Source organism: Martes martes (assembly GCF_963455335.1).
Source record: "Martes martes genome assembly, chromosome: 7".
NCBI classification, from domain to species: domain Eukaryota; kingdom Metazoa; phylum Chordata; class Mammalia; order Carnivora; family Mustelidae; genus Martes; species Martes martes.
This window is the reverse complement of record NC_137894.1, coordinates 118,061,225-118,086,607: the sequence shown is the minus strand read 5'-3', so window position 1 is coordinate 118,086,607 and position 25,383 is coordinate 118,061,225. Positions and strand designations below refer to the sequence as shown.

Below are 25,383 nucleotides of genomic sequence, written 5' to 3'. Positions count from 1 at the left end.
TGTAAGGCAGTTCCTACATTTTGTTCTGTTTAGTTGGAGACACAGACAATCCATGGCCAATCTTTACTTTAGAAACTCTGACTAGTAACCCATTAATACAAGACTCTGATAGAAATTACTTGTTCTGATAGAAGTTCCCCAGCCCTAGATAGTAAAACCAAGAGAAAATGCTTCCTGATATTTCAGATCAGGCTCTTATTAAAATATTTTTTGATGAACCCTCCAAAAGAAAAGCTGCCATGATGCTTTCTTAATATTCTTGTAATGTGGGTTTACTTCTGTTTACACTTTCAACCTCTGGGGCACAAATTACCAGCACAAGCTTTAGTCAAGCAGATCTAGTGAAATTCCAGCTCCCCAATGTAGCATGTTGAATGAACTTGGGCAAATCATAATCTGTGGCTTTAAATGATCACCAGTAAAAGAGGGGTATGGTCACCCCTTCACAGGGTCAGCAGTGTTTCATCTGTATCACAACTCTATTCTGACAAAGTTCTACAGTGACTTATGCTGCCTTCCTTTTATGTATTCATTTAACCTGTAATTCCTAGGGCCTAATGCACATCAAGCATTGTTCTAGATGCTGGGATACAATGGTGGATGAAGATCCACCAATGCTCTGCCTGTACAGTCAATAGGGCCATCTTGAATCCAGGATGTCTCCCAGATTTGGCATCTGTGAAGTACAACCTAGTCACTGTTCGTACTGCAATTCCCCTTTCATCATTTCATAGGTTTCCTAATATCATCTTCTTTTATTTTAGCTAGTTCTGAGGTCTCCATTCTTTGTTACCCAAAAATCTCACCAAAACACCATCCATTCAGATAAGAATATAGATCCAACTTATCCCCTTCTGCCTGCTAGTAGCAGAATCAATCCATTTCCCTCAACTGAGAAGCAGAACGCTGATAGCTCTGGGATCTTGTCAAAGAAGAAAACTTCACACCTTCTACGAAGCAGCTCCTTTCAGAAGCCTATTTAAAGAAGATTGTACTGAGAGAAGTCTATCTCTTGAACATGTCATCCACATACACCACTCTAAATACTCCAGGTTCTTTCCTTAAACCAAATCACTGGGAAGCAACATACCTGGACCAGATTAACTTAGTCTCCCACAGACATGTGCTGTTTTTTGGTGTGGTTTTTTTTTTCCCCTTGTATTACAATTTTTTATTATAAGAGTAGATTCCATTTGGTCTCAAATGTTCATTGCTGGTTCAATGTCTTTTATATAAAATCCCACCTGAAAATTTCCTTTTAAGTGATATACCAAGAAAATCTGTCATGTTCAAACCATAACAGACTCTTAATCTCAGGAAACAAACTGAGAGTTGCTGGGGGTGTGGGGGTTAGGGATGGGGTATCTAGGTGATGGACATTGGGGAGGGTATGTGCTATGGCAAGTGCCGTGAAGTGTATAAGACTGATGATTCACAGACATGTACCCCTGAGGCAAATATTATATGTTAATTTTTTTAAAAAGAATTAAAAAAAAGAAAATCTGTCACGTTTACAAACTGATATGCTTTTTATCAGATAAAGGATGATGGGACTCAGAATATTCCTTCTTTTGCCTTAACTGCCATGAAGCTCGGAGTTATAACCCAGGCACAGGCACACTGCTTCCCCTCTCATTACCCTCGTAACCACCAGCTCCACTGTATAATGGCAGCTGCTTGTACCGATGAGGCGCCGAAGCTCAGACGTGAAGGGATATACTCACATCCACAAAGGTAGCCTGAGCTGTAGTTTGAATCCAGGTCAGGACGGCCTCAAAGTGCATGTCTTTAACTGTCACAAATCTCCAGTTAAGGACTTTTCTAGCATTTTTATCACATCTCTTTAGTTTTTTTTATCCTAAAGTCCATATGAATACAATGCTTGAGAGCAAGGACTCAGAAGGCAGCCTGCTTGAGTTTAAAATCCCAGCTCCAGGGGCGCCTGGGTTGCTCAGTGGGTTAAAGCCTCTGCCTTCGGCTCAGGCCATGATCCCAGGGTCCAGGGATCGAGCCCCACATCGGGCTCTCTGCTCAGTGGGGAGCCTGCTTCCCCCTCTCTCTCTGCCTGCCTGTGATCTCTGTCTGTCAAGTAAATTAAAAAACTTAAAAAATAAAACTAAATTAAATAAAATCCCAGCTCCATACTGGCAGTGTAACCCTGGGCAAAATATTTAGCCTTTCTGTGTCTTGGTTTCTTCAACTACAAACTGGACAATAATACCTACTTTGTAGGACTTGTGAGGATTAAGTGAATAATTAAATATAAAGGGCTTAGAACAATGCCTGACATAGAGTAAGAAAGGGAAGTGGTTGCTTTTATTATTATCTCATTGTATTGTCCCCAAAATCCTTTAATGGAAGCAAGCAGGGTGTATGTATATATATGGATATGCATACATCTCTATATATGTTTATATACATGTATGTGTATATGCATACAGGTATGTACATATTTAAGTATTTACATGAAAGGGCCAAGAAATTTTACTTCAAAGGCATTATATCAGTTTCTGTGAACACTTTTTGTTAAAATGATAATATGTTGGTGAGTCTAAGGATGGTTTACAAATATATTTTTTCAATGTTTATTACAAAAAGAATTAAAATACAACACAGCAATAAAATGTAACATGCAAACTTTTATTCCTTACAAACAGTTCTGAATTCAAGAAACTGCACATCTTAATTCTAAACAAGCATTCTATAAATTTGCCCAAAGTCAAATGCTGATTAAAACTAAATAGCTGTTTTATCTAAATCTTACCAAATTATCAACTTTCTAATATAAAATATTTTTACTCAAGAAATATTACATTGAAGGGAGCGCCTGGGTGGCTCAGTGGGTTAAAGCCTCTGCCTTCGGCTCAGGTCATGATCCCAGGGTCCTGGGATCAAGTCCCGCATCAGGCTCTCTGCTCAGTGGGGAGCCTGCTTCCCTTCCTCTCTCTCTGCCTGCCTCTCTGCCTACTTGTGATCTCTGTCAAATAAATAAATAAAATCTTTAAAAAAAATATTACATTGAGTAATTATAATAAATTAGGTTGCCCCATTCTCCCCAATAGAAATTTCAAATAATATATATAGAAATGTAGTCTTTTTCCTTCACTTGTTTTTCTTAGGCTAGTATTAGAAGGCTAATGTGAAGGTATTGGCATTTTTATGTTTTAAGTTTTATTATGGAATTTTTGAAACAGATATAGAGAGAACAAGTCCAGTGAACCCACACATCCTTATCACGCAGTCTCAAACATCAACTTGACCCATGCCCTGTTCTTCCACAGTCTCCCCTTCCCCACCCAAGTGTTTTACGTCAAATCCCAGATATCACAGTACAGTATTTACAAATATTTTAGTATATATCCGCAAAAGGTAAGTTTTAAAAAAGAACACACACACACACACACACACACACACACGTTTTTAACATACCCAATAAAATGGGCAACAATGTCCTAAAGTTACCCAGTACCTGGTCCATATGCAATTGTTGTGACTGCCTCAAAAATGTATTTTTTTAATATTTTATTTTTAAGTAATCTCTACACCCAACATGGAGCTTGAACTTATAGCCCTGAGGTCAAGAGTCACATGCTCTATTGGATGAGCCGGCCAGGCGCCCCTCAAAAATATATTTTTACAGTTAAAAAAAAAAATCAGTATCTAAACAAGTTCCAGGGCACCTGGGTGGCTCAGGTGGTTGAGCGACTGCCTTTGGCTCAAGTCATGATCCCAGAGTCCTGGGATCGAGTCCCACATTAGGCTCCTAGCTCCACGGGGAGTCAGCTTCTCCCTCTGACCTCCCCTCTCATGCTCTCTCACTCTGTCTCTCTCTCTCTCTCAAATAAATAAATAAAATCTTAAAAAAAAAAAAAAAGTTCCACAGGCCACATTCAATTGAGAGTTCTCTCTTAATTTTGAAAAGAAAAATTCCTCCTCTTTATGTTCATGTCATTTGTATTCAAAATAGTACGATGGGTCATGTAGAATTCCCTACATTCTGGATTTGTCTGATTGCACTATTGTAGGGTTATTTAACATGTTCATCTGGTCTCTGATTTTTCCTGTGAACTGTTAGGTTCTGGGCAGTGTTGTCTAACAGAACTTCCTGCAGTAATAAAAGTGATGTCTATCTGTCCTGCCCAATATGGGAGCCATTAGCCACATGTGGCTACTGAGTATTAAAATGTGGCTAGTGTGACTGAGGAACTGAGAAAGGCCTCTTAAAGGAACATGACTTAGCTGAGAATGGAACCCATTTTATCCTTTTGCTGCCTGGAATAGGAATGTGATAGCTAGACCTTCTCTAGAATTCTTTGACAATGAGATTCCCTAGCCAATGGAAAGAACATGCTGAGCAGGGTAGAACAGTAAGAAAGAACATGGGTCCCTCAAGACTTTGTGGAGCAGTGTAAGCTTGGCATGGCTGACCTCTGGACTTCCTTTAAGAAATGAAAGATATTTAGGGTTTTTGTTACATGAAGCCAAACTTCATCAACAACTTCTCTAACAGCTTCTCTTACACCTCATCGATGCGCACTCCTACTGACTGAATCTACCAGGCCCGCTCTCCCTCTCCTTCCTATAGCTCATGCCTTTGTTCGGGCCCACATTCTAGACTAATGTCTAGTTTATGGCATGTACCTACCTAACTGGTCTCCTAACTATATAGTCTTGCCACCTCCAAGCTGCCTTCTATGATGGATGACATTGGTAAAATACAAATGTCATCTTTCCATTCCGTTAAAATTCAAAAATGTCTTTCCTCATTGTACCATGACTTTATGACTAGGACATTCCTATTTTTCAAATCTCCTCTCCCTGCTCCAGGTAGTATCTGAAATTTCTGGAAAACATCAGTGACTTTCATTCTCTCCCCTACTCTGCACAGGCTAATCCCTCTAACTAGAAAATTCCTCCTGAAGTTCTTGTTCCCCCCACCTGCCCCACCCCTAGGAATCTAGCATTAATTAAAGCATTTATCATCATAATAAACTGTAATTGTTTATCTACATGGGCTGTCAGTTCCACCAGACTCTGAGTAACTCCTCCAGGGTAGGATTAAAGCCTATTCACTTGTATTTTCACCTCCTAGGTAAGGAAGCTGGTTCTTACATCACACCATATTATATACTCAATGAATGTTTAAATAAATGAGTCAGTGATCAGTTGTTATTTTTCCTCCTTCGTTCTACTTCTCTCATCAATTTTTTTTAAAGATTTTATTTATTTATTTGACAGACAGAGATAACAAGTAGGCAGAGAGGCAGGCAGAGAGAGAGGGGGAAGCAGGCTCCCTGCTGAGCAGAGAGTCCGATGTGGGCCTCCATCCCAGGACCCTGGGATCATGACCTGAGCCGAAGGCAGAGGCTTTAACCCACTGAGCCACCCAGGCGCCCCTCTCATCAATATTTTTATCCCAGCTCAGTTTTATAGTCAGTGCATATTTATCCCTACTACCTGATTCTTGCTTCTTTGGTTTTCTGTCTTCTTCCAATAATTAACTGGCAAACTCAGTACTCAAAAAGAACATTACACAAACACAGGGCAGTACCAGGTTCTCACTATCTACAGGGCACTGTGTTAGATACTGTACGAAAGGTAAAGCTAAAGAAAACAGAGGTTTAAAATCCAAGAAAAAGATAACATATGTACACAAATAACTATAACAAAAGGCTGTAACAACTTTCATCTTAACACAAGTACAAGCAAACTGTAGGGCAGTCCAGAGAAGGCAAAGCTCATTCCAGCCTAGGGACCACAGAAACTTCAGGGAAGAGGTGCCTTTTGAACTAAAATTCAGAGCATGAGTAGGATTCCAGTACATAAATACAAAAGAAGATCACCTTTTCATCAAAGATGAAAAGGCATGCGGCATGTTCAGGGCACTGGAAGTAGTCCAGCTTGGCTGAAAAATAATATTAAATAGGGTTCCAAAGATAAGGTAGTGGTGGGTCTGGGAGAACTTGAAAGGCAGACTCACGGATCCCAAATTTTATTCCTTGTTTTTTGTTTTGTCTTCAAGAAAAAACAAACAAACATTGAATTCCTCTATCCCACTCCTTAATATGCTCTTCCCTTTCTGCCTTGGTCCCTTCTATGTGCACTTATTGGCCTCTTCTTGTACCCTCCCAACTATCTACAGAATATACAGCGCCTGCAGTCAGAGAACTTTAAGAATCCTTTTGCACATTTCCCTGAGGAAAGAACACAGATTCTGAAACATTCTAAAATCTCCTCTCTCGTTTCAGTGTTACAAAGACCAGAAACAAACAAACGAACACATCTGAAGAGGACGGCACTACAAGAGGAGTTCACAGCCCGGAGAAAAACATCATCTTCCCCTTTAATGGCCAGTCTGTGCCCAGTTTCAGTGAAACTGAAACTCTTGCACCACGCAGGGAAGCCCTCAGACAACCACAGACCGCGGCCACCATGTAATCATGTGGCTGCACATGGGCGCCGGAGGCCACGGTTAGTCTGATCTCCTGACCTTAACCTCGGTGTCCCTCGGTGTCCCTTTTTTCATCTCACTAAGAGTGTTTCCTAAAAACAGACAGCGTGTTATTTCTCACCTGGTAATCTCCTGCTGCAGCTGAGAAACCGAAGGCACATAAAACACCACTCCGAAATAGACGGTTGGTTCCACAGCGTGTTTATCCAGCTGCTTCTTGAGAGGTTTTTCCAGATCTACCCACCGGCGCTGGTTTTGCTTGTTGTGGTACCAGAGGCTGAAGTAAGTGATCTGGAAAGAGGGAGAGTCACTGATGGAGGCAGATGTGTAGGAGAGAATGTCTATTCTTCTCACTGCTCTGGTCCGTGACCTGGGACCAAGTGATATCTGTCTCCTATTGCTTCTCTTCTCAAAAAGGGACAATACTGAAACCCGAAGAAAAGACACAAGACACCCCCCCCCATATATATATCTAGATACACGCAGGAAAAAGAGGTGAAAAGTCAACTACTCTCGCAGACTGTTTTTTGAACTCTGCACAGAAAAATGCATTCACGACCTAGACATCAGAATGTAGCAGGTGCTACACCATTTTACAGAGTTTTAACAACAACAAAATAACATATACTGAATAAATGTTTAGTTTTAAAATTGTCAAAATACTCAATGTATCATAATTGGTATTTTATAAGTACAATTGGGGTTTTATCTAGAATACTGATCAGATAGTGTTGTTTTTTTTTTTTTATTTGACAGACAGATCACAAGTAGGCAGAGAGGCAGGCAGAGAGAGTGGGGGAAGCAGGCTCCCTGCTGAGCAGAGAGCCCGATGCGGGGCTCGATCCCAGGACCCTGAGATCATGACCTGAGCTGAAGGCAGCGGCTTTAACCCACTGAGCCACCCAGGCGCCCCTGATCAGATAGTGTTAATCCAACTTTTCACTACTCTTGAATTTGGCTTCTATACATAAATTATTTCATGTAAATATTGTAAATTCTAGAAATATAGGTACAACTGCAACTCTTCTTTGCCCCCCCAAATTTATTACGTACAAATTTAATGCAATCATAACTTTACGGTGGTAAATTCTCACATATACACAAATACACAAAAAGCTCTACATAGAGCAATAAGATATCACTTGAAGGTTTAAAAAAATGCCCAGATATTAGCACTTAGATTGCACTTGCTGTATAATGAAACTGTTCAGGGAAATCGATACTAGCTCTGGGCTTGGTCAAGCTGAAAGGTTATTAATGCACTTAAGCATTAAAATGACAGCCTCAGGACACTGCTAATATTTACCTCAAAATCAGTTTACAGATCAAGGCAACTGGAAAAATTCCCTGCTTTGTTCTAGACTCTAGAGCAACACAGCCAAACAGAACTTTCTATGATGATGGAAATATTCTGTCTCCCAATATAGCAGCCACTAGCTGCCTGTGGCTATCGAGCACCTGGAATGTGGTTAGTGCAGCTGAGGAAATAAATATTTAATGTTATTTAATTTTAATTGGCTTAAATTAAATAGCTGCAAGTCTCTAGTGGCACTGTATTGGAAAATACAGCTTTAGAGCAACAATAAAACAAGAAATAATAATATTCAGGCTATATTTTTAACCTATAATCCTCATTCAAATAAAAAATGACTTTTTAATTTACAGGGGAAAAGAGTATACAAACATGCTCTTAATATTCATTTCATCTTACAACTTTGTACAAAGGAAGAACCATAGCTTTAAAATGAGTCTCTTAATCAAACAAACTCCACAAAAGTGAGGAATGTGTCCATTTCCCCTTTGTAACCAAAGACCCAGAATGGTGCAGGAATTCAGTAAATTTTGTTGAAAGAACGAGTATTCCCTGGCTTCTTAGTTGTCACCCAAGCCATTATATATGAATGAAATATTCTGAACATTTCCTATGTACCAGGTTTTGTCCCAAGAAGGACAATAATATCATATATCAAATCACCACCACTACCTCATGAAACAGATATTGTGTGTGTGAAACTCTAAAGCCAGTGTTTGTCTAAGGATTGTGCCTGGACCACTTCTACCAGAATTACCTGGAGAGCTTCCTGAGCTCTCCAGAGCTATTCAACTCCCAAGTAATTCCTATGCCCATTGGTGGGTGAAAACCATTGCAGTACAGCACACTGCTGTACATATAGGAACTGGTGTATGAACAACCTATCCTTGAGAAGTTGCACAGAAGTCAACTTTTGAAAATCCACACACACTTTAATATAGCAGAAAGTCTGCGTCTTATTGTGAACTCTTTTCTGAAGTTATGTTTATAAAATGAATTACATGTTATCTGTAAGGATAGAGTATCTATTACATTTATAGAAAACGAATACTATTACTTCTTTCTTTTGAACTTCTTTCATTTAACAAAAAAACTGATACTTAAAGTCTGAAGTCCTGGGTTTAATTACTAACTGTCACTTGCTAACTGGGAGGTAGAAAAGTCAATCAGACCAATTCCATTTTCCCAAATGTAAAAGGGGGTAATAATAAGGGTAAGTAATATCTCCTTCACACCTCCAACGTGGGAACACAATACCAAACTTAAATGAATGTGTTTTGCCACTCGAAAACCACTGTATTTTTTTTAGATTTTTATTTATTGGGGCGCCTGGGTGGCTCAGTGGGTTAAGCCTCTGCCTTTGGCTCGGGTCATGGTCTCAGGGTCCTGGGATCGAGCCCCGCGTCGGGCTCTCTGCTCAGCAGGGAGTCTGCTTCCTCCTCTCTCTCTCTCTGCCTGCCTCTCTGCCTACTTGTGATCTCTGTCAAAAAAATAAATAAAATCTTTAAAAAGAAAAATCCTTTTCAAAAAAAAAAAAGAAAGAAAATCAAATAGAAAGGGAAATACATTTGTAAAATTACACCATAATTAGTTTTTTATGAATTATATATCTTATAAAAGAGTAGCAAGGACTTTATCTAATTGTACAAATGGCTGAAAACATTAGATATACCAAATTATTTGCCGATCAGCTATTATATTTGTGGAGAGTCTAAGGTTTTGGACATTTGAACATTAACTGATTATATGTAGTAAAGTATTTGCTTTGGTACTTGCTCCTGTGTTCAAGATCTATCTAAGAAGTAGTTAAGCCTAGCCAAAATCACGTTTATATCTTGTTAAATATTCCAAGGAGGTACTATATTTCTAAAATTGCCACTAGAGGGATGCCTGGGTAGCTCAGTCAAAGTATCTGCCTTTGGCTTAGGTCATGGTCCCGGGGTCCTAGGATCGAGCCCCACTTTGGGCTCTCTGCTCAGTGGTGAGTCTGAATCTCCCTCTGTGATCTTTCTTGCTTTTGCTCATTCTCAAATAAATAACTTATTTTTTAAAAATAATGAATTAATAAAATTGCCACTAGAAATGTTTACATACATATGGGTAACTAAAATCTCATAATACCATAATCCTTGGATTCAGTGCTTCCTTACAATTTCTACACATACATAATGAAATAACATCTGATTGCCTGAGATTTTATGACTACAATACAGTTTGTTTCTAAGATGGATAGGTAGAGTTTGAGCAACAAAATGTCATTAAATTCTCATCAGGCATAAAATGTTCTGTACAACTCCATTTTGGGGGCTTTGCTTTAGATACCAGTCTTGAGCATCTGGATAATTAGCTTTCCAAAATAATTTAAAATCCATCCAAAAAACAAAGTGGGGGGGGGATCAAAGAAGAGGGGAGAATACTCCCTACCTCATCTCTAGGGCAGCACTATCCTCATGCCCCAAACAGACAAAAGACACCATTAGAAAAGAAAACAATAGGCTAGTATCTTTTATAAATACAGATGTAATAGACATGAACTGAATCAAATAACACATCAAAACGATCATACACCACAACCAAGTGGGATTTATCCCAGAAACGCAAGAGTAGTTCAACATACAAAAGAATCAATGTAACATATTGTTAATATGAAGGGAAAATACATAATTTTCTGAATTGACACAAAAAAGACTAGAGCTGGGGCACCTTGGTGGCTCAGAGGGTTAAACCTCTCCCTTCAGCTCAGGTCATGATCTCGGGGTCCTGGATTCGAGCCCCACATCAGGCTCTCTGCTCAGCAGGGAGCCTGTTTCTCCCCCTCCCCTGTGTCAAATAAATAAATAAAATCTTTGAAAAAAAAAAAAAACTAGAACTAATAAACTCAGCAAAGCTGAAGGGTACAAAACCAACATGCACAAATCAGCATGGATTCTACACACCAGGAATTGTAAAATTTAAAAAGAAATTCAAAAAAATGATTTCATTTAACATTCTAAAACTGATGATGGTGATGGATGCACAACTCTGAATATGCCAAAAACCACTGAATTGCATGCTTTAATGGGCGAATTGTATGCTATGTGAATTCTATTTCAATAAAGCTTTTAAAAGTTATTGGTTAAATGAAAAAAAAAAAAGATTTCATTTATAAAAGCATCCAAAAGAATAAAAAATCTAAAAATAAATGAAGTGAAAAAGTTTGTATACTGAACAATATAAAACATGGCTGAAAGAAATTATCGCTATTTTTTTTTTTTTTATTTGACGGAGAGAGAGAGATCACAAGTAGGCAGAGAGGCAGGCAGAGAGAGAGGGGAGAAGCAGGCTCCCTGCTGAGCAGAGAGCCCGATGCGGGGCTCGATCCCAGGACCCTGGGATCATGACCTGAGCCGAAGGCAGAGGCTTAACCTACTGAGCCACCCAGGCACCCCATTGCTATTGTTTTTTAAGTAGGCTCCATGTCCAATGTGGGGCTCGAACTCATGAGCCTGAGATCAAGAGTCACATGCTTTCCTGACTGAGCCAGCCAAGCACCCCTTCATTGCTGAAAGAAATTAAATGAAAAGACATCCTATGTTCATAAACTATAACACTTAATATTGTAAGATGGCAAAACTATCCAAAGTGATCTACAGATTCAAATGCAATCCCTTTTTTCAGAGAAAGCCAATTCTCAAGCTCATATGGAATTACCAGGGGCCTTGAGTAGCCAAAACAATAATGAAAAAGAACAAAGCTGGAGGACTCCTATTTTCTGATTTTAAAACTTACTATAAAGCTACCTTAATCAAAATAGTGAGGTATGGATATAATAGAGACACATAGATAAATGTTATAAAATTGAGTCCAGAAATAAACCTGTGCATCCATGGTCAACAGATTTTCAGCAAGAATGCTAAGACCATTCAGTGGAGAAAGAAGAGTCTCTTCAACAAATGGTTCTAAGACAACAAAAGATCAACATGTAAAGCAAAAGGGGTGCCTGTGTGGCTCAGTAGGTTGAGCAACCAACTCTTTGATTTCGGCTCAGGTCATGGTCTTGCGGTGATGGGGTCAAGCCCTACATCAAGCTCTATGCTGGGAATGGAGCCTGCTAGGATTCTCTTCCTCTCTCTGTGTCCCTCCCCCACTCACATGTACACATTCTCTCCCTCAAAACAAACAAACAAAAAATGCAAAACAATGAAGTTAGACCCTACTTCACACAGTATATAAAAATTAATCAAACTGAATCAACAACATAAATATAAGAACTAAACTGTAAAATTCTTTAGAATAAAACAGAGGTAAATCTTCATGATCTTGAATTTGGAAATGGATTCTTATATATGACGCCAAAAGTATGAGCAAAAAAGGAAAAAAATGGATAAACCTGACTTTTTCAAAATTTAAAACTATGTTTATCAAAGGACCAAATCAAGAAAGTAAAAAGACAACTAAAGAATGGGAGAAAATATCTGCAAATCACATTTGATTAAGGGTCTAGTATCTGGATATATGAGGAACTCTTATACAATAAAAAGCCAGACAACTCAGGCGCCTGGGTGGCTCAGTTGGTTAAGCGACTGCCTTCGGCTCAGGTCATGATCCCAGAGTCCCAGGAGCAAGTCCCGCATCGGGCTCCCTGCTCAGCAAGGAGTCTGCTTCTCCCTCTGACCATCTCCCCTCTCATGTTCTCTCTCTGTCTCTCCGTCAAATAAATAAATAAAATCTTAAAAAAAAAAAAAAGCCAGACAACTCAATTATAAAATAGGCAAATGACTTGAAGATACTTCTCCAAAGAACATAAGGAAATAGCCAGTAAATACATGAAAAGATGCTCAACATTCTTAGTCACTGGGGAAATGCAGTTCAGAACCACAATAAGATACTACTCCGTACCCATTAGGCTGGCTATAATTTAAAAAATAAAAAGTGCTGATGACTGTGGAGAAATTGGAGAACTTATACATTGCTAGTGGGAAAATAAAATGGTTCAGCCACTATGGAAAACAGTTCAGCATTTCCTCAAAAGGTAAACATGCAATCATCATTGTCATATGACCCAGCAATCTCACTCCTAGATATATACCCAAAAGGAATTACCCAAAAGGCACATGCGTATTCATACCAGGAATATAAGAAATAGCCAAAAAGTGGAAACAACCTAATGTTCACCCGTAGATGAAAGGATAAATGAATTGTGCAACAGACATACAGTGGAATATTATTCAGCCAAAAAAAAAAAAGAAGTGGATGCATGCTACCATATGGATGAACCTCAAAAACATTAAGTGGAAGAAACCAGGCATATAAGGTCGCATTGTTATGATTCCATTTATTTATTAATTTTAAAGATGTAGCCTTGTTTTTATTTATTTTTAAAGCAAACTGTACCCAACGTGGGGCTTGAACTCATGACCTAAGATCAGGAATCACATGCTCTACTAAGGCAGCTAGGCGTCCCACTTTATGATTCCACTTAAATGAAATATCCAGAATAGATAAATCCACAGTGACAGAAAGTTAACTGGTGGTTGATAGAAAGGGAGGGAATTCACTGTTTAATATGTACAGGGTTTCCTTTTAGGGTAATGAAAAGGTTTTGGAACTAGATAGAGGTGCTGTGAATGTATTAAATGTCACTGAATTGTTTAAAGTGGTGAATTTTCCGTTATGTGAATTTCAGTCCAAAAAAGTTTTTTTAAAGTTAAGATATACTCAATTAAAATCAAGTACAGAATTTTAAAACCTTATTTTTTAAATGTTCAAATATATCAAATTTACTTCATTTGAAAAAGTCTAAGGAAAAAAATGAGCCAGAAACAGATGGATCTAGCCAGGAGTTAATATTTCCTACTTCCCAATACCTATACTTAGGTCAAGATTTTGTACAGTTTAGACAATATCTGGGAACACCAACTCTCTGAACATAACTGAATTAACACAGAATACGCAAAAAAAAGTGTGTAATGAAAAATATATGTCAGAGTCAAAGTTATTAAGTATATGTTCCCAACAAAAAAGAAATTTCTGTTCTCCTTTATGAACTTTTTTTTTTCTTATTCCATGTTTATGAGTTAAGTGAACTGGTTATCCAATTCAAAGTAGGTTAAAAGATGACAAATTAAAGGAAAAAGGGTTTATTAAATAGCATGTTGACAGCAGCAGGAAATGATGGGTAATATCTTCTCCAGCAAGAGAGAGCGCATACATACCAACAAAAAACCTTTAAAGAGAAGTTATAAAGAATCACAAAAGCACTGTAGTCCGGAATTATTTATCAAAGGAACAAACTGTAAACATTAGTTATGTATTTAACTACAACCACAGTTTTTCTTTTAAGATGAATAGAGAAGTTTATAAATCCTTCCAAAGACTGGCATTAAAAATAGTTGTTTGGGGGCACCTGGGTGGCTTAGTCGGTGGGACAGCTGACTCTTTCCATTTCGGCTCAGGTACCGATCTCAGGGTCCTAGGATGGAGCCCTTCACCAGTTCCCACGCTCAGCAGGGAGTCTGCTTGAGGATTCTCTTTGCCAACACATTCCCCCCTCCCCCACTCATGCTTTCTCTAGTAAGTAAATAAATCTTTTTAAAAAAAAGTTGTTTGACCAAAAGAATAAATCTTGGTTTTTTGGGCAAAGTTATGAAGATTGCTTCATTTCCCAAAAGTGATTAGAAAAATAATTTATTGTATATTACAACTTCACAGACTTTAGCCAATTAATTGCGATTTTATTACTCCACTTGTAAGTGCAACTGCATTTTCCAAAGCCATGAAAGAGATTTCAACTTTAGCTGTTTTGGTACCTGTGGTTATTTAGATTTTCTCTAATGGGCTATGCATGCAATTCCAACAGCAGCCACTAGCTCCACGTAACGCCGAGAACGCTTGACTGACGTCACAAGGCTCCACCTCCAAGTCCTGGCTCCACCCCTTACCCCCTCCTGAGTGAGCCAGTCCCTGAGTCTGTTTCTTCATAGGGAAAATAACATGTACCCTGCCTTCTTCAGAAAATCCTGGTGAACTTTGCAAGTTATCACTGTGCTGATAAAAGTTAAAAGCACTCTTGTTACATTTGCTCTGAGTACATTAACTCAGCAGATAGGATCTCTCCAGGTGTGACTGAGAAAATAAAACAAAACTTGAGTCAAGCATGCTTCTTCCTTGAAAATATGACTGACCAAATAATAGCCAAATTTCTTCCTTTATTTTTTTTTTAAAAGATTTATTTATTTGAGAGAGAGAGTGCACAAGCACAAGTTGGGGGGGGGGGCCCGGCGGGCAGAGGGAGAGGAAATCTTCAAGCAGACTCTGCTGAGCACAGACCAGAAAGCAGGTCTTCATCCCACAACCCTGAGATTGTGACCTGAGCTAAAGGCAGACACTTAAATGAGCCACCCAGGCCCCCTTCTTCCTTAATTTAAAGTTAAGACACGTTTTTTATTTCTTTTTTTCCTTTTTTAAAAGAAATATAAAAACCTTAGTACAGACAAGCCCCATGTGTCTTGAATCTCAACTATTATTACCAATTGTTTCTTGGTCTAGGATACTTTCCCAGAATCATGTGTCTTCTTTTGAGTACAAATCTTTGGGTTATCCATGCCCTGTCTTATTTATAGGCTTGGTTTAATTATAATAAAAATTTCCTCATAAACTAGTCTTTGGTTATTGGCTTTTGGTTCAAGCCTCACACAGGCTCCTTATCTTACTTCCTGGTACCTTTCCTTGATAAGAAACTTTACCTCCACGTAGTGTTTCTTTCTCCACAGCTCTCTCTACTCTCACTGGTGACAGAGGAAGCTGATCTAACCTTTGGGAAACTCATTCCAGTAAAAGATCGTAAACCACTGAATTCCAGTAAAGCGTTCTAGCATCCTCTATATCAATGCTCAATTATCACTGAACAGATTTTTGTGAAACTTCTCCACTGTCGAATACTTTTATCCTCACCCTTTCTTTCCTATTTTGTTCTGAACGTGTCAGCAGTTTTCATAAAGTTATTCAATAATATCTTCATTGTTATTTAAAAGTTTTCACAGCTACTCCCCTAAAATGATGCAGATACTTGTGCCTGCTGTGTAAACTACAGTAAAAACAAAAGCTACACTTACAAAACTTGCCATCTTTTCAGACACAATATGGCTGACTTCCTTTAAATGAACAAATATTTACCCAGAGAACAAGGTGATTTGATAATTAAGCTTTTTGTTCAGAGGGAAAGACAGTTTACAAATTTTTGAGCTTGGGTAAAAGGTGTCCCCCAAATCACAGTCATCTAAAGAGACCCAAGCTATTATAAGCAGGTCCACATCTTGTCAGAATGTAAACCCTTTTCTAATCCTCCAGTCATTTCTTGTATAATTATTTTAAGAGTCTTTTAGTTGTACTATTTTTAAAGCAGAGCAAAGGGACACACGATTTAGCTGGAAGGTTTTTTAAGCCACTGATGCACTGAGTTTGATAAAAGTTAATCCCATATAAAATTGCAACTATAATTTTATCCTGATGCTTTTCTTAGACTAGGCAGAAGTCAGAAGACTTTTCATCAGGAAAGTGATGAGAGGAGATAGATCTAGATAAAGCCTATCCGAGGCGGAGATCATCTAACAAGGGTAGTTAACAAGTATTAACCTAATTCAAGCCTGGAGCTTACCTCTACACTGAGTGTGCCATAAATAATGAAGCATTGTACCTCTTCCTTTTGACAGAGAGTATGGTGGCCACGGTGCCATAAGCAGACAGTGTTTTTACCCTTGTCTGTTTAATTTTCATCCATTTTCTTCTGTCCTTAGTCAAATAACATATTACCTATTTTTATGGTTAAGGTGATAACACACAAGATCACTATACTCTAGCACATATGAGGACTAAGAAAACAACAATCAAAAGTACATTTTGGTCTTCTCATTACACTCAAACTTTTACTAAACTGAAGTTCAAGTAACTGAACTCCTCAAATGGCCAGATCTTTGTTGTTGTTGCAGCATTTAACTTTTAGGAAAAGAGTCAAATGATAAGCTAATTTTAGGAATATATTGAAAGAAAGTCTATAAAGCATGAAATGGAATCACTATTTACATAGATGACCTCTCATATATTTTCTATTTACTATCCTGGGCAATGAGATGCTAGGAAGAATACAGTGATCCCCAAATACAGTAAAATCATTCTTCTAAAATTATGTTATACTGTGAGGAGACTCGCTGGCTCAGTCAGAAGAGTGAGCATGTGACTCTAGATCTCAGGGTCCTGAATTTGGGTGTAGAGATTACAAAAAGTAAACGAACAAACAAACTTTAAAAAAATATATTATACTATACTTTCTAAAAAAATGGACTTTTTTTCTTAAGATTTTATTTATTTAGGGGTGCCTGGGTGGCTCAGTTGGTTAAGCGACTGCCTTCAGCTCAGGTCATGATCCCAGAGTCCTGGATCAAGCCCCACATCAAGCTCCCTGCTCAGCGCAGGGCCTGCTTCTCCCTCTCCCTCTGCTGCTCCCCCTGCCTGTGCTCTCCTGCTGTCAAATAAATAAATAAAAATCTTAAAAGAATTTTTTTTATTTATTTGAGAGTGAGAAAGAGAGAAAGCATGATCTCTCTGATATATAGATAGCTATATCTATATCTGTATCTTATTCCAACTAATTCCCAGGGGATAAAATGTTTTTAATTTTAATATTTTCCTTAACTCCTCTTATTTTTTCTATCTTGTCTTGCCAGACAGTGAGTACTGTGAGCAATATTTCTAGAAGTTGTAACTGTACAATATAAAAGTGAAAAGGAAGAACTGAAATGAGCATATTTATGAATAGCTGCTTATTTTTCTAACATTCACTTTCGTCAGGTTGAAATTATTGTTGTATCCTGTTATTTAGATATGGTCGTGATGTGGGGAAGGTGGAACCATAGAGAGATAAAGGGAATTCTATTTTAGAATTATAAATGAATATGGGCCTAAATACATTTTAATGAAGAATCAAATCAATGTTCATTTGTATTGCCTGAAGGAATATTTCCCAACTATTTTCCACTACTTTAAAAAAAAAATAAAATGCACAACAGTTCTACTGTTCTTAAATTAGTATTACCATGAAAGATCTGAAGATTATAAAATCAAGAAAATTGCTCTTGCGGTTAAAATCCTAAACAGATACACATGAATAAACTCCCAGGCTTCTTAAAAACTCTACTTGTTTTCTTCATTAGTCAAAGTTCAAAACTTATGCCTTCATCATACATGAAATAACTGTTTTTTCCACATATTTTACAAGGTGATTTTCTAGTTATAGCAAATACTTCTTCCATTTACACAAATGCTCCAAGAGCAAAACCGTTTCCTTTTTTGACATAGAAAGTGATTTTTCCCTTTTTCATTTATAAGGTTCCCCTTAACAAAGGCCACACTTAAGGATTTAATGGATTTCCTTTTAAATTATGTTCTTCATTGAGGACCAAGGCACAGAGGGTACCTAACTAAGTAAAGGTATATAACTAATAAATATACACTCTATATTTTTAAATTGCTTAAATACCATCATGCCAGTTACGTTTTATTCTGAGAAGTGCTATTTAATATGCATAAAGTAAGATACTTTTGTTATTGTAGAAGAGAACGATCTGGCTATAAATATGTATGTGGTATTAAGGATAATGGAGTTTCCTCTATTCATTATCCCATATCCAATTATTTTATACTCAAGAAATATAAAAGTCTCAATGGAAAAACAGACAATAAAGATAATCATGACCTGCAGAAGAGGAATTAAAATGGAGTAACAATTTACAGTGCTCACGATTCACAAATAGTAGAGTGGAAACGCTTGGGTGGTGTGAGATGCTTTGAACAGGTGGAACCACACCTGCATGCACAGTGGCTAAATCACAGCGATTCAGCTTCATCAGAGAATGCAGCAAGCACGGCGACAGGCCCACTGCTTCTTCCACTTTTTCTTGTTTGGATGCAGATTCAGACTCTAGAAGCCCCCCCAGTTCCAACAACAGCAGTGCAACCAGCTACTGCTTTGGAAAATCTCTAAGCAGAGAATTCTCCTGGGGTCCATTTCATCAGCCCGATACTGCCAGCTCTGCCAGGGAACAGGTTCACGGAAGGCTCCCTATCAAACAGCTCTGCCCTCAGCACTTCAGGCATTCCCCATGGTGTCTCACTGGCCTAATTATAAGATGTGTGTTTGTTCTCAGGCTTATCTTTCTGTGCCTGATGTAACTTCAAAACATATTTTCAGCAAAAGAGTAAATTTTAGTAATTAAAATAAATGATAACAAATATCTCAAGACAGTCTCCATCAGATTTGGGAGGCTGCACTGTGCCAAGCTGTCCTTAGAAGCACGAACTCCATGGCAGGCCACCTGTCACTTGCCCAGTTACAGGCTGGGAAGAAAGCTGCTGATCAAAGAGGAGCCAGAAGAGCTACTCTACTCCAGTTGTGGTTTCTGCCCTGGAAGCATGAGCAAAGTTACTTAACACCTGTGTTACCATCTGGAAAGTGGAGAGGAGTGTAATAATGCCTCCCTCAAAGGATTGCTGAGGACCAAAATAAGCAAAAATATTCAAAGCACTTAAAAAATGTTTCACACAAAATAAGGGCTCAAGTAATATTAGCTCCTCTTACCACAGTTTTCAAGTTCCCTTAAACAGTAGAAAATTTCGTATTACATCTTCTTTAGTATAGGAAATTCTATACTTAACTACTTCCTTCACTAACTAGGTTTTGTTTTTGGTAACTTTTCTTGTTCTTTTTCTTTCTTTCCTTTTACAGTGAATTATTAGATGGGATGTCTGGGTGGCTCAGTCAGTTAACTGCCTTTGGCTTAGGTCATGATCCCATGGTCCTAGGATCAATTCCCACATCTGGCTTGCTGCTCAGTGGGGAGTTTGCTTCTCCCTCTGCCTGCCTCTCCCCTTGCTTGTGTGCTCTCTCTCTCCATCTCTGACAAATAAATAAATAAAATCTTTTTTAAAAATTAAAAAAAATAGAGACAATTTTTTTTTAAATTTAAAAAAAATTATTTCCTTTTAAAATAAGTTATTAGAAAATACCAACACTTCAGGCCCCTGGATGGCTCAGTTAGTTAAGCCTCTGCCTTTGGCCCGGGTCAAGATTTCAGGGTCCTACGATCTAGCCCTGCATCAGGCTCCCTGCTCAGCAGAGAACCTTCTTCTCCCTCTCCCTCTGCTACTCCCTCTGCCACTCTCCCTGCTTATGCTCTCTCACTCTCACTCTCTCTCAAATAAATAAATAAATAGAGCGCCTGGGTGGTTCAGTTGGTTAAGCAACTGCCTTCAGCTCACATCATGATCCTGGAGTCCTAGAATGGAGTCCCACATTGGGCTCCCTGCTCAGCAGGGAGTCTGCTTCCCCCTCTGACCTTGCCCCCTCATGTGTGCGTGCACGCGCTCTCTCTCTCATTCTCTCTTGAATAAATAAAATCTTAAAAATAAAATAAAATAACATCTTTTAAAAAGAAAGAAAATACCAACACGGATTGCTTTTCTTTAGGAAAATGGCAATGGCTTAATGGAAAAGCAGTGCAATGTTGATGGAAAAATGCTAAACCAGGTGAATACGGGCCTAAATACATTTTAATGAAGAATCAAGGGGCGGAAGACCTGAACTCTAGTTGGGACTGTCACTGCTAGTTGCCCCAGCCAGGGACTAAGACTAGAGTAGGGTACAGTGAAGTCTGCATTCTAGTAGTGGGTGACGTATTATACAAATATTGTATAATTTTAGATGTAGTCTTCATTATTAAACAGGACTCATTTTTCTTCATGTTATCATAGTGTAATACAGAATTTATGTGTTCTTTTCCTTACATTGCCATTCAAACATAAATCTAACTTCAAAACAGGTACCTGTCATTAAACTAAAAACAAGTCAAATATGTACCTGATTAAATGTTATCTGTAAGTGTAAAACAGGGGTGAATGATAAGGTTATTTTCTAGAGGATTCACATCAAACTCTAGGAGGAAAAGAAAGAATATTATAATGGATATCTTAACTCTCAGAGTTGCCAGTTAACAAATGTCCTCATTAGGACCTCCCCCCTTGGTCTGGATGCTGTCCATCTTTGGCCCACTCCATCTCTGAGATGGTGGGAGAAGGAAGGAAGTCCATTATACTTGGGGATAAAGTAAACATAGGTAAAGCATCTAGTACAGTGCCTGGTATCTAGTCAGTATCCAGTAAACAGCTATCATTCTTACTATTAATGTGTTACCATCTCACACACGGAAGAAACAAAATCCAGAGACATTAAGTTGGTTTGCTTGGTTCACACAGGTAGTGTGCAGGGATTGAACCCAAGTTCATGTGGTACCAAAAGTCCACCCTGTTGCCCACATAACCTCGCTTTGCCAACTACAATTGAATCTAATGGTACAAAGTTCAATTGGCTGAAAATTCACTTGACATCAAAATGAATTTGTCAAGTCAAAGTCTAAGCCAGCTACACAACTGTAACACAACTGAACAAAGGCAAATTGTTTTTATATTCATAAAGAAAATGAGCTGCTACCAGCCAGCATTAAATCCTTGTACACTTTCTTAGCCTGCTTAGTTAAAACTCATTCAAAATGATGTAATTACGCTGTCCTAGTTATAAATCTAACCCCTACATTCATTTTAATGACCTCACGGGGGAAATCTACTACAGAAAGGTACACAAACCCTGCATGGAAAAGTTATGCCTAATACATGTTGATACTTCTCATATACGATTTGTGACATACATCGTTTCTTCTAGTGAAATTAGCATCTTAGGCTAAGTCATGAGAATTTAAATTGCCTCTGGATATTCTGTCAGTCCATTAAAAAATAAATATAAGTGATATGTATTTATGAACAAACTGTGGAGAACCAAACAGGAAAATATTTGCTAAACCAACATAAAGTTAAGAAGTGATATGAGGAGTGCCTGGGTGGTTCAGTTGGTAAAGCGTCTGACTCTTGACTTCAGCTCAGGTCTTGATCTCAGGGTCAGGAGTTCAAGACCTGCACTGAGCTCCATACTGGGCATGGAGTTACTTTAAAAAAAAGAAAAAAGTGATATGAACAAAGGGCTTGTTAATAGGAAAAAAACCCCACAATGCAAGGTGTGTTTCTGATAAGAAGAATGAAATACAGGGCTCAATGACTCGCCAGTGAATTTGGCTAATGTATAAATAGAAGTATGAGTCAACCATTCGTTCGATGAAAAATTGTCACACACCTATTACTTGGGCACAAAGGTACTATCTGGTAAGGAAGACAGGTGTGGATCTACCATAAGTGGTATAAGGAAGGCATTCCCACTTACAACCTCCTCCTTTTCCTCCTTGAAAGGAGATTTTCCCTCAAGAGTAAGGTGTCCCTGGAGTGCCTGGCTGGCTCAGTTGGTGGAGCATGCAACTCTTGATCGTGGGGTTGTAAGTTCAAGCCCCATGTTGGGTGTAGAGATTACCTAAAAATAAAATCTTAAAAAGATTAAAAAAAAAAAAAAAGGAGTAAGATGTCCCAATGAGGAAACAAATACCTCCAATGTCCTTTCCTGAGATTTGAAGATAGAGACCATTCAAAAAGGACATTTGTGGGTGCAGGTGGGGAGAGGTATACTTAAGAGGCAAATTATGCTCCCTCAAAATATGAAGGTCTTGAATTGTTCACAAATGGTCTATTCTTCCAGCACCTTCATCTGGAGAAGGAAAGATCAGAGAAGAAAGGTCCTGTTAAGCTGAGAGCAGGGGAAAGACTGCCTCATCTATGAGAGGCTTCTAGGCCCACAGCTTGGCTCATAAATGAACTCGCAGAGAGGGTATCCATGAACCACCTGAAACTGTATGCAAAACTCTGCATTTTTGTCAGATTCTAAAGGGGTCCATGACCGCTATAACTTTAAAAGTCAAAGTTCATGCATTAGTCTGACAGATACAAACTCAAATTCTGACTCTTGTACTTATTAGCTGTGTGATCACCCAGATTAGCAGAACAAATCATCCAATTTTTCAGAACTTCTCTGTTTCTACATTTTAAAATGGGAAAGTAATGCCTAATTCTACGTGAGGATTAAATGAGATAAGGCATATTAAGCTTCCAGCACAATAATGTTCATCCACCCAGGAGAGCAGCAGAAAGCCACTAAAACTTTCAGTATTATAAGGAATGAAATCTGAAACTTTATACATCAAAGGCAATGACAGAACTTAGTGAAAGCCCTCAAAACACCATCAGTTCCCTAGGTCTACCATTTTGTAATTCAACTCACAAACCTCTGCACATGAGTAAATTTATGCTTAATTCCATATGGTGATGAGACTACATGAATGTGGCAGACTCAAGGACCTCTTTAACATCTCTGAAGTGAAAAATCCAATACTGGGAGAAAAACATCACAGACTATCAGCCCTTAAATTTATTAGAAATAAAGTGATAGTTGGATAATACTCCACTTTAAGTAAACAGGTTTCTAAATTCCATAATAACTTGTGTGATGCTACTTGTGTTAAAATGGATAACATTTACATGTTTGTATTAATAATTCCTCTACTTATTTATATAGTTGGGCTTTTTCTTAACTTTATTTCTTTTTTTTTAGTAACCTCTACACCCAATATGGGGCTCAAACCCATGACCCCAAGATCAAGAGTCACATCTTCTTCCAACTGAGCCAGCCAGGCACCCGTATATTAGACCCCTTTCATCAGGTCTTAAATATCTAGACCAGATGAAAAAAGTAACAGAAAATCTGGAGCACCTGAGTGGCTCAGTCTGTTAAGGAACAGACTCCTGAGTTTGGCCTGGGTCATGATCCCAGGGTTGTGAGACTCAGCCCATGTATTGGGCTCCGCACTCAGTGGAGAGTCTGCTTGAGATTCTCTTTCTCCCTCTGCCCCTCTTTGCTTCCGCCCACTAACTCACGTTCTCTTTAAAATAAATAAATCTTTAAAAAAACTAACAGAAAACCTAAAAAATCAAGAAAAATCCTTGCTCATTTTTTTAAAAGATTTTATTTATTTATTTGACACAGAGAGAGATCACAAGTAGGCAGAGAGGCAAGCAGAGAGAAAGAGAGGGGGAAGCAGGCTCCCCGCTGAGCAGAGAGCAAGATGCAGGGCTCAATCCCAGGACCCTGAGATCACGACCCAAGCCAAAGGCAGTGGCTTAACCAGTTGAGCCACCCAGGTGCCCCAATCCTTGCTCATTTTAATCAGTTTTGGATTTTAGAAAGCTTTCTTTATCTAGGTGGAGAGGCCAATCTGAAATTTACATTTGCTTCAGATGGTCCAACAGATCTAACCAAAGATATTTACTGATACCTATCTACACATCAATTTTATCTGATTTATAACCTACATACCTGAATAAATAAATATTCAGCCCAAAAGGCTGAAAAGTTTGCAGGTATTATACTTTTTCACCTTACACATACTCCAGTTTATTTTTAGAGACCAACTGAAAACAGCTAGTGCAAAAGGAAATACGCATGAAATTCTTGAGGTCTACTCAGATAACAGTCAAGATAAGGTCAGTGGATATTTGGAATACCTAAGACACTAATTTAAAATAAAACACTCTGATGGCCAAGAACACTTTCTAAAGTTGTGCTTTAGAGTAATGGTTTGCATTATATACTTGATCCCTCTCTATACCAATAAGTCCCTTAGCCAAAAAGTTTCCCCATCAGCCAGAAAACATTACGGGAACAATCTATTCAAAAGAAGTTGACACTCCCTTCATATAGCAATCTTACCTCAGGGAGTCCCTAAAACCTGATCATTTTCTAAGTGTTTCAGAAGAAACCACAAAGTGAAAATGAAAGAAAATTCTCAAGAAAAAGGTACTTTTCTACCTATGTTTAAAGCTTTGTAAATGTTCAACTCTCTGCAGCAAATAAAATCATACAACAAATAAAGGCTGACTTAACTGAGTGGCTGCCTTGCTTATCAATGTAAATTCAAAACAAGAACCTTAGTTTTTAAACTAAGTAGACATTTATTCAGCAACAACGTACTGTAAGGTACAAGGCACTATTACAGACACAGGTGATGAAACAGTCCTACTCTGATAGAGCTTACATTCTAAAGAATAAAAACTTCACATATGTGTGATACAATTCAAATACAATTAAAAAATTTTTTTCTGAACATCTGTGATAAACCACCACAGAACAACCAAACATTAAAGCCTAATTATAATCTTAAAATGAGAGGCCACAGGAAAAACTTATAAATTTTGCTCGATTTTCTACCAAATGGCTTAGTATTGATCTCAACTTTAAAACTGTAGTTATGGGGGTGCCTGGGTGGCTCAGTGGGTTAAGTCTCTGCCTTCAGCTCAGGTGTTGTTCTCAGGGTCCTGGGATTGAGCCCCGCATCTGGCTCTCTGCTCAGCAGGGAGCCTGCTTCCCCACCTCCCGGCCTGCCTCTCTACCTACTTGTGATCTCTCTCCCTCTGTCAAATAAATAAATAAATAAAACCTTTAAAAAAAAAAAGATAAAATAAAACTGTAGTTATGTATGTGCACTACTTATGCAGCCAGTGAGAATCCCCCTTTCCCTATACACACACAAAACACTCAGAAGTAGCCAGAGTGTTATAAAACTAACACATAATGTACCACAGCAAAAACATGAAAAAGTCA

At 38.3% G+C, this 25,383-nt stretch overlaps 1 protein-coding gene across 1 annotated transcript in view; it reads right to left on the bottom strand.

Annotated features, from left to right (window-relative positions):
* Positions 1–25,383, bottom strand: part of PTPN21 (protein tyrosine phosphatase non-receptor type 21) — a gene marked incomplete at its 5' end in the record, with an annotated part of 71,124 nt that overhangs the window by 37,760 nt on the left and 7,981 nt on the right. Inside the window, one exon of the mRNA XM_080808131.1 lies at positions 6,573–6,742. Coding sequence (XP_080664257.1) covers positions 6,573–6,742 — 170 coding nt within the window. The remainder of the gene's footprint in view (positions 1–6,572; positions 6,743–25,383) is intronic.